Consider the following 10,028-nt stretch of genomic DNA (forward strand, 5'->3'; position numbering starts at 1 on the left):
CACCTGGATCTATTTACAACTGAAGCATTCACTTTCTGAGCCAATCAATGCACTTTCCAAGAAACTGGAGGAGTGTCTATTGAAAGAAGAGACCCTTTGAAGTGATTGAACTCAAGAAGCAGAATTATATATATTGGGCGGAGGGGGCACTCAGTCCACCTGCTCTGCAAGTCTGGGGTAAAAAAGCATTGTGCGATTGTGGAGATAGAGCAAACTCCCTCGGCATTTTGACAGATGTTTTACCACCAGAGTTATGAGGCAGTTATGCAGAAATCTGTTCTGGTATGTTTTTGCTCAAGGAGAAACTGACTAGATTCACCACCCTGAGGCTGTATTTGCATGAACAAATATACAAAGAACAGAAGCGCACTGCTATGGGGGCTGTGCAGAACTGCAAGCAGCTTTCCCCCCTTTACTGTTTCTTTTCTAAGTTAACCCTTTTTTCATTCAAGGGAAGAAATAGTACAGCCAGGTCTTCAGGTGGAAGAGGACTTTTGCTCCGTGTGTAGTCTACTGAGCCAACTGATGAAACCTACACCATCAGAAATGCAAGAGTTATTGTGTAGAGAGAGGTGTGTTTAAAGGCTGTCGAGTCAGTTCCAACCTATGGCAACCCTATGAATTAATGTCCTCCAAAACATCCTATTTTTGATAAACAGCCTTGCTGAAGGCCATGGCTTCCTTTAGAGTCAATCTATTGCATCTTGGTTACTACTTCTTTTCCTTCAACTCTTCCTAGCATGATTGTCTGCCCCTCATGATGTGACCAAAATACAGTAGCCTCCGTTTAGTAATTTTAATGTCTGAAGTTCAAACGATTTGATCTAGAACCACTTACTTGTCTTTTTGGCAGTCTATGTTATCTGTAAAAATCTCCTCCAACACAATGGAAGAGAGGTACAGCCCAAAATCTTAGGATGGGGTAGCTGGCAGTTCTGCATTGGTGCACTTCCCCTCAATTAACCTCCAAGTAATCTACTGTTTTGGGATCAGGTGAACAGGATGCCACATTCTCAAAGCTTTCACAAATGGAGAAAAGTGTTGATTGCTTAGAGGTATGCATCCCATCCCCCGTGCATTTTGCAAATGCTGCTTCTACAGGATTCTGTTAGCTATGGCTGCTTTACCATGCTTATTTGGTTTACATTTATGTTCTGGTGCTATGGTATTCTTCAAGATTTAAGCTCCTTTGAGAACATCAGTGGGGAAGTACAGGGTTCAGAATGTTGTGCTACATGTAGCCTACATTTTTATTAGTAATGTATTAATGTATGCTGCTGTTCATTCTACCCCTTTTATAACTGTAAAGCAAATCAAATTCTGTCTAGTTTATCTGAACAAAGCCCAGGCTAAGAAATGTTAATCTTATTTTCACTTCACTCTCCTGTGAGGAGGATTCATCTTTGTTAACTTTTCATTCTTCTGTGGCAGATTTAAAACCTTCTGAGGCATTGATTTTACTCCTAGCCTATTTCTTTTGGCACCTGGCAGGCTGCTTGGATGAACACCAAGGTGTGGTGGGTTTATTCTAGTTCAACAATTTATGCAGGTCCAACTCCAGCTTTTCTGGCCCCCCATTTTTGTTTCCTGATTGTTCTGTGCATGGAAGAAAAATGTAGGTGCTTGTCACATGAGGGAGCAACTGTAGGAAAAGACTGTTCTCCATGAGGCCACCACTTAATAAAAGCGTATGGCAGAAATTCCCTCACTTCTCAAGCATTACTATCAAGAGGCTGAAGAACTTACACACACACACACACCCCCATCAGTGACAGATAAGGCGCTTGAGGACATGTTTTTCTGAAGAGCTATCAGCTTTTATTCCACAGCTCAAGTCAGCACACTACTAACAGGCAGACGAGCAAGGATGGACAGCGTTGATACAATCCTGAGGTCTTGTGCTCACCCCTCCACTGTCACCACAATCCTCTCCACAGGGGAAAGCACTCTATGCTCTTGTAGGGGGATGGATAGACAGCCGGTCGCAAACAAATGAGAAATGCTAACGTTTTAGACTTTAAAAGAGAATTTTACTAGTGAGGCATCTTTCATTAACGGAGTTTGGACTTCGCTCTGCACAGCTCTGTTAGGCTAGACCTGTGGATTCAGAAGAGCAAAAGAAAGACACTGATGAGCATCAGACACCAACTGCTGGAGATAATTCAAAGTATTCAGCAAATGACTATGTTACCCTGTGTCAGGCAGTAATCCCCAACATGGTGCCTGTTGGCCCACTGTTGGGTTTCCTGGTGCCCCTCTCCCCCAAAGCAGAATCAACCTGGACTTTCCTACAAGCCACTGGTACAGGAGACCAGAGAAACAACGGATATCATAGTAAGAGGATGCTCAGCTTGCAATTGCCTAACTTTTTCTGTGTGGCCCCAGCCCTCTGTGGAAGCCATTTTGTGGCGACACCCACTCCCCATTCTCACTATTCTAAGAGTGTCCACAGGCAAAGGGACAAGAAAGCAACCCTTGTCTATTCAACCATTTCCAGTTTTTACAAAGTTATTCGTACAGCTTTCAAAACAGCATTCTTTCAGATCCCAAATGATACTAAAAGCAATGACAGTAGGGCACATAGTTTTAGAAAATACTCCAAACAGCAGGATAGGTACCTGGTCCACACCAGTTACTGATGTGGCCTTACTTGCAATCTTTGCTAGTGTTTAAACATCATACAAAGTTAAATGTAGAGAGAGCCAGAAAGGCACCAGGTTTGATTATGAAAACCTGCCTCCATAATCTTGTCAGTTACTAAGGTCAGAGAGCATATATTCTTCAAGAAGAAGAAGATATTGGATTTATATCCCGCCCTCCACTCAGAAGAGTCTCAGAGCGGCTCACAATCTCCTTTACCTTCCTCCCCCACAACAGACACCCTGTGAGGTGGGTGGGGCTGGAGAGGGCTCTCCCAGCAGTTGCCCTTTCAAGGACAACCTCTGCCAGAGCTATGGCTGACCCAAGGCCATGCTAGCAGGTGCAAGTGGAGGAGTGGAGAATCCAACCCGGTTCTCCCAGATAAGAGTCCGCACACTTAACCACTACACCAAACTGGCTCAGCCTGGTTATAAGAAAGAGAACCATTCTGTTTTAAAGTGCAAAGACTATTTTGGTGGCTACTAACTAACAAGCGATTACTATCATTATCATCCAAATCAGTGCATCGTTATTGTTTGTTTCATCTCTAATCTCTATAGCAACTAGTACAGGTCACTTAATATTTCTTTTGAAAAGCTACTGGCAAGAATGAAAACAAACTCAGAAACACCTTTTGTGTTCAAAGTAATCAGTTTCTGCTGGTTTGGACGCATTGGCAAACCAGCCTGCCCCAAGCCAAGGATGCTCCTTACCATTTGCAAAACGGCACTGCTTCAAGACCTCGCTGAAGCCCTCACACAGCTTCAGGTCAGACTGGTTCTGGGCACACTCCAGGAACTGTTTCATTTCATACTGGCAAGGGGTATATTGAGACTGCTGTGCTGCTGGCTGGGCTGTCTGCGGCTCCTGAGGAGGAAGCGAAACAGAAATAAGATGGCAGAAGATGTGTCTGAAGCCAGTAACTGCTTGTCAGAAGGAATATGCCAGCAAGCGTTGTAACGTTTTCATTCTAAAAGCAGGAGGACGCTTTCCCAATTCCTGCGGCTTTGCCCTGTTAACATCTTGTCAGCTAGGCCTCTGGCTAAGCAACTAGAGTAAAAATCAGTCTTACTCTACCTTGCAGGATGCTCATCGTTAGGTCCTAACGTAGCAAGCACAGTTTATGTAGTACTGCCCCCCTTTATGCCCTGATTAGCCAGTATTACTTTGTTCCATCTCCAATGCAATACCTTTGGGGGGTGGGAATGCATATTTACAGCTCATTGTAGCCATCTCTCCAGCTGAGGGAACTAGAAACTGCAAAATCAGCCAACAAGGCAGGAGGCCTTTAGTTGAGGCAGTGGCGTTCACTTATACCTGGCCTACCCTCCAGTGACCTCAGATCTGAGTGACCACTTGGGCCCAACTGGGTGGATCTGTTGAGGCATGGTTTAGTTTTAATGTCGATGTCCTGATTTTTAACTGCATTTTAATCACTTAATGGATTTTATTGTGTGGTTTTATGATGGACCTCGCCTGAGACTGCTTGCGTGGAGGGCAGATTATAAATGGAATAAAATAAATACTTAGGGAAAGATGCCAGCTGTGCAGAAGAACACACCCTTTGAGAGGTTCTCTTAATTTTACAAAAACTTGATGAAGATGGGAAATGCTTCACAAATCTGCAGACACTGGGGTCAGCTGAGATTCAGTTGAAAGTTTATATGTCGAGAGATTAACCTTATCAAGCAACCCTTCTCTAAATCTTGGGAGGAGATTTTTGAAGAACAGAATTGGATTTCTAAATTGTCTCCTGTCTCCTTTTCTGTTATTCTTTGCGGATCCCCAGCTTGTTTAACTCCGTTGTATAACTCCTGGAAACTTTGCTGCCTCCATTGTTCTCCTAAAGCACTGTATTGAAAAGCAGACCAAAAAATCTTGGGAACTAACTTACTCTTAACATCATTTAGAATTTTGCTCTCTCTCAACGCAGATTTTTTAAAAAAATTATTACAGAATGGCTACTACATTTAATGTGTGCATTCTTTTGACTTTCAGACTTCCAAATACTCTTGATATAAAGACCACTATGAGGCCTTATTCCAAAGAACATTTATTTCCTCCTGTCTTTGACCTCAAAGGAACTTTTCTAAGTTGAATCCTACCAGCTAAACCTGTTGGTAACCCAAACTATAAGCCCAGTTCCTTGGGCAACCTTGGACAAGAAGTGAGTGCTGGCCCAGCAACTTCCCATCATTTCTTTTTGGGGTCTGTGCGGTAGTCGTGGCAGCAGATGAATGTTAAGCAAGACAAAGTTTTATTCACAGCAGGTGAGAACCAGCTAGCCAGACAGTGGCCTCCCTGCACTTACCTGATAAGTGATGTCTGGCCTTGCAGCTTCAGAGCTGCCCCCAAATCCTCCAGTCATTGCATGTCCTAGTGTGTGCCCCACAGCAGAGCCCACGGCCACGCCAGCAGCTGTGGTGGCCATCTGGGCCATCAGGCCAGGCTGCCGGGGAGCAGGAGAAGCCACTGCTGATGCAGGGGCAGGTGCTGGGACGGGAGCATGTGCAGCTGGTGGTGGAGCTGCTCGCATTGGTGGTGCACGGCTGTGAAGGCAAGGGGAAAAAATGAATTTTCAAAACTCACTGGGATTAAACAAATTTCCCTGTTAAACAGGCCCAGGACTTGGACATCTAGGTATATGTTCCTATAAACAGTTCACTTCAAACACCTTTTGTTCTATTGCCAATAGAGGTGGAACAGAAGTAAAGAGGAAGCAGGAATGTTGCTTCCAATTTAAAAAACAACATGTTATTTTTATTCTGCCCTCTCTCCAAGGTCAGGGCAGCATACAAGGTTTTCCCCTCAGTTTTATCATCACAAAAACCTTGAGATAGAGGTTAGGTAGACAGCGTGTGACTCATGGGGGACAGGATTTGAACCAAGATCTGTCCCCACTTCTTAATCTAACAATTTAAATTCTAAACCACACATATCCCAGCTTCTAACCTTTGCTCCCATGAATGTTTCCACAGCAAAACCTTACTGCAGGTGAAGCCAGAAAGTTACCGACCTTGACAGGAAGAAATTTAATGCTGTTTGTATTTGAAAGAAGATGCCCTTAGTTAAGTGTTGCCTTTTGATGGTTGTACATAGTTTTATATTGTTATGTTATATTTTAGCTTGGTGTTGTGTTGTACTGTTATTGATGAGTTGTGTTGTTGTTGTTGATTGGCCTAGAGCCGCAATAAACTGACTGACTGACTGACATTGCCAGGTTGCCTGCCTCTGTGTAGCAATTCTGGACTTCTCCCATCTGAGTACTAACCAGATCCCAAATACTAAACAGGGTTTAGTTTCTGAGATCTGATGAGACAGGGAAAGCCTGAGCCACCCAGGTAAAGGCTTACTGTGTCTACCCATTTTTAATAAAAAGCTGAGGAGAATCTTAGGGTAGCATCACATGACTATAAGTAATCCCTCATGTGTAAATAAGGAGGGGGTGCACACCTGTGTGAACCATATAGAATGCTTGCTTATGTTCATGTGAACCTAGGCCATTAAAGACTTGCAGATTGTCTCTGATTTTGGAACACATTTGTTTTTGAAATTTGCACATCAGAGCCACTATTTGGGCCATAAATGGAAAGGCTTACATTTTTGACTGCATGTTGATCAGTAACAATTGTGCTTCTAATTACAAATGACTCAGATACCCCTTGCAAGAACCCAAAATTTCAGCTTTTTGAATTTTTCTTTCTACAGAAGACAGATATCCATAACATTTTACCAGGAATATGCCTTTAAGATCACTGGTCAAAGCTCTTTCAAAGCAGCCAACAGAAGACGTTACAAAACAGATTGTCTCTTTAAACTGGTTAAATATTCACAGCCTGTTACTCAACTCATCAGGACGGAGAAAACATTAAACAAATGCAAGAATCTTGATGCTCTTTAAACAGGAGGCCACATTCCTGCTTTTTTGTCACTTCAGTCTTGACAGTGGGCTGAAGGTTAATGTGAGATCAATAGTGTCCTCATACAAGATAAAGTAGGTATGACCCTATATACTTCCTAGAAAGGAGACTGCCAAGGAACCACGGGCTGTTGGAGGAACAGTGATGCAGGCATGTAAGGCAGATAAATAAGAACCAATGCAAAAACCTGGATTAGGAAGTTCATTGTTCATTAACAGAGAAAGATTCCAAAGACACAAGACACCCCATGAACACCTAGCCACTAGTGCCACTGACGCTAGGCTCTGGAGGGCCAAAACCATAACCTCTGTTTACGGCAGAGTACAAGGTTTGCTGCGTTTGAAACCCTCCTGGACAATATATATATTCCAGAAGGAAAGGAGCTAAAGATCAAGATGCTCATCTCTGTCTTCCTCCCTGTTCACCTCTTGATTTCCCTTTCCCTTCTGACTTCTGAAGAGAACTGCCTCTCCCATAGTAAGTAAGTAAGTAAATTTTTATTTATACCCCACCCTCCCCGCCGAGGCAGGCTCAGGGCGGCTTACAGAGCGTGATACAATATCATGGCATGACAGTAACAGATAAAATCAATCAACAATATAAATACAAAATATAAATTAGTTTTAAAAATAAGCTAAAACAATACAGTGGTGCTACAGTCTCTATTTATCCAGGCAGTGTCATATTCATTCTGGTTACGTCTTAAAGGCTTCTTGGAAGAGGGCGGAAATAAGTTCAGAAAAAGAGACAATCAAATCAGCTCCTGCCTACAATAAGCCTATCCAAGGCAAAGGTTTGGATGGTATGGAGAATAGCCCTGCAGCCTACAAGGGTCCAAAGCACTTCCATGTTCTTTTTCTGGAAGTGTCCATACAATCCCAGCACCACTTCTAGCCCATTATGAGCCCTCACCATCTGCCCAACAAAAAGGGTACCCAACGTTTAAAAATGCAGACATGAATGATCAAGCTGCAGAAGCTTCATTTAAACCACTTTGTGAAGGGAAAAAAAAGTAGTAGAATACAGGTGTGCTTCATTGACAGGACTGGGTTTTCTCCCCCATTCAACTAGTTTATAAGGCTATGTATGAACAAGTTAGCACCAAGTCACCCCCTCTTTTCATTCTCCATTAATTATTTATTTAAGAGCTTTTTAATCTCACCCTTCCTCCAAGGAGCATTAGGCCATACATGTTTCATCACCTTCTCAACAATACTGTTAAGTTGGTCAAGTTGTGTAAGAAAGACTGGCCCACAGTCACCCAGTAAGACTGATGGCACCCAAGGATTTGTACCTGGGCCTCCCCTGTTCTAATCAAACATTAATTACGACAGCATAATGCCTGTCAATAAACACCTTTCTCCATACACTGCTGCCAGTTCTCTATTCTCTTTTTGATTGCCCCCCCAATTTCTTCTTCAAGCCCATTTCTGTTCCCTTCACCCCTTACTTCTCTCCCAACTAGTCATCATTTAACAGTCAGTCACCAGATTTTGCTGTTATGTACGTAGAAAGGGAGTAGAAGATACCACACTATCAATTCTATGCTTCCTTACGCTCTGGTCAACAGGGCTACCCTCCAAAAATAAATATATATAGGGGTGGATCCTATCAGTTAATTGTTTTCTAAAACAATTAACCCCCACTTTTATTTTTAGCTCCAATTTGAGCCTTTCTTTACTATACAGAGCCCCCCCCCCCTAATTAAATGACTCTTCCCTTGGAAGAAGAACCACTTAAGCTAAAGAAAGAGTGCGTGGAGAGTGCTGAGGCCTACATCCATGCTGGGCCTATTCCTTCAACAAATGTGCAGCGCTTTCGCCGCTTCACTCTGGCCCTCTGGCGCCCCCAGCCCTTTACCTGGCCGGCGGGGCCATGCGGGAAGTTCGGCTTCTGCTTCCCCGAGGCATAATGACGACGACAGAGGCCTTAATTCGCGAGTTGCTTCTTCTCTCCGGCTTTCTCGCCTCCGCTCAGACGTGCGCTTTTTTTTCCTACTTCCGGTCCGCCTACTACCCCTTCCCCCGCTTTCTCCTCAAGGTCACCGGCAAATAATTCCGCCTGCCTTCAACTGCGCCTGCGTACGTTTTAACGCCATAAAGACTGCGGCGCGAGCTATAGAGGGAGTGACGTCCTTAACTCCGCCCCTCTTGCTAGAAACAGCGGGATGAGGGTAATAAGGGGACGGAAGGCGTGGCCTGACTTTACCTTCCGTATTGGAAATAGGAGGAAGTACATCTAATATTAGCGTGAGAGGGCTGGAAGAACGAGGTTTTGAATCCAGCGGCATCTTTAAGACCAACAACATTTTATTCAAAGTATAAACGTGCAGCCACACTTCTTATGGATAAAAGGAACTACTTCATGCAAAGGGTGATTAACACATGGAAATCACTGCCACAGGAGGTGGCAGCAGCTACATGCATTAGATGGCTTCAAGGGGGGGTGGGGTTAGATAAACATATGGAGCAGAGGTCCATCAGTGGCTATTAGCCACAGGGTATAGATGGAACTCTTTGTCTGGGGCAGCGATGCTCTGTATTCTTGGTGCTTGGAGGAGCAACAGTGGGAGTAGGCTTCCCAATCCCCAAGTCCCAGCGGGGGATCCCGTGGTTTTACAGGCTTCCCCTCTCCCCCAGCCAGCTGGCCTGCGGGGGAAGCTCCACCCCCACAGCTATTATGCACCTCCAGGAACGATTCCCATAGGGAATGATGGGGAATTGATCCGCGGGTGTCAGGGGCTCTAGGAAGGCTGTTTTTTGAGGTAGAGGTGCCAAATTTTCCGTATAGCATCTAGTGCCTCTCCCCAAAATACCTCCCAAGTTTCAAAAGGATTGGACTAGGGGGTCCAATTCTATGAGCCCCAAAAGAAGGTGCCCCTATCTTTCATTATTTTCTATGGAAGGAAGGCATTCTAAAAGGTGTGCTGTCCCTTTAAATGTGATGGCCAGAACTCCCTTGGAGTTCAATTATGCTTGTCACACCCTTGCTCCTGGCTCCGCCCCCCCCAATGTCTCCTGGCTCCACCCCCAAAGTCCCCAGATATTTCTTGAATTGGACTTGGCAACCCTAAGTGGGAGGGCATCTAGTGTCCGGGCCCCACTGGTGGACCTCCTGATGACACCTGGTTTTTTTGGCCACTGTGTGACAGAATGCTGGACTGGATGGGCCATTGGCCTGATCCAACATGGCTTCTCTTCAGATACAGATGCTTGCACATTAAAGTTTAAACCTTGAATAAAACTTTGTTGGTCCTAAAGGTACCACTGGACTTGAACTTTGCTCTGCTGCTTCAGACCAACAGGATTACCCATCAGAATCTATGAACATCAAGGAGTAGGAAGGTTAAGGCACAGAAATTTTAGGGTGAATGGACTCGGGAGGGAAAAAGGAAGGAGGGGAACCCAGCTTGAGAGCCAGCTTTGTTTTCTAACCTTGTTTTTCTCTTATTGTGGGCGCTGTCAGGCA

The 10,028-nt window shown here is 44.4% G+C and overlaps 1 protein-coding gene across 1 annotated transcript; it reads right to left on the reverse strand.

The window, feature by feature from the left end:
* Positions 1-2,008: 2,008 nt before the first annotated feature.
* On the reverse strand, positions 2,009-8,775 carry CHCHD2 (coiled-coil-helix-coiled-coil-helix domain containing 2). The gene is made up of 4 exons (XM_060259296.1): positions 8,421-8,775; positions 4,952-5,189; positions 3,354-3,507; positions 2,009-2,097 (listed from the first exon to the last, which is right to left on the reverse strand). Exons 1-4 carry the CDS (start codon positions 8,468-8,470, stop codon positions 2,087-2,089), a joined length of 453 nt encoding a protein of 150 aa, XP_060115279.1. The 5' UTR covers positions 8,471-8,775; the 3' UTR covers positions 2,009-2,086.
* Between the last annotated feature and the right edge of the window lie 1,253 nt (positions 8,776-10,028).

Source organism: Heteronotia binoei, chromosome 18 (genome assembly GCF_032191835.1).
Source record: "Heteronotia binoei isolate CCM8104 ecotype False Entrance Well chromosome 18, APGP_CSIRO_Hbin_v1, whole genome shotgun sequence".
Classification (NCBI taxonomy): Eukaryota; Metazoa; Chordata; class Lepidosauria; order Squamata; family Gekkonidae; genus Heteronotia; species Heteronotia binoei.

Coding starts and splice junctions, on each gene's coding strand:
- CHCHD2 (XM_060259296.1), bottom strand. CDS start 8,470: ATGCCTCGGGGAAGCAGAAGCCGAACTTCCCGCATGGCCCCGCCGGCC. Junction 5,190..8,420: donor CGCATGGCCCCGCCGGCCAG/GTAAAGGGCTGG, acceptor TTGCCTTCACAG/CCGTGCACCACCAATGCGAG. Junction 3,508..4,951: donor GGCCAGACATCACTTATCAG/GTAAGTGCAGGG, acceptor CTTCCTCCTCAG/GAGCCGCAGACAGCCCAGCC.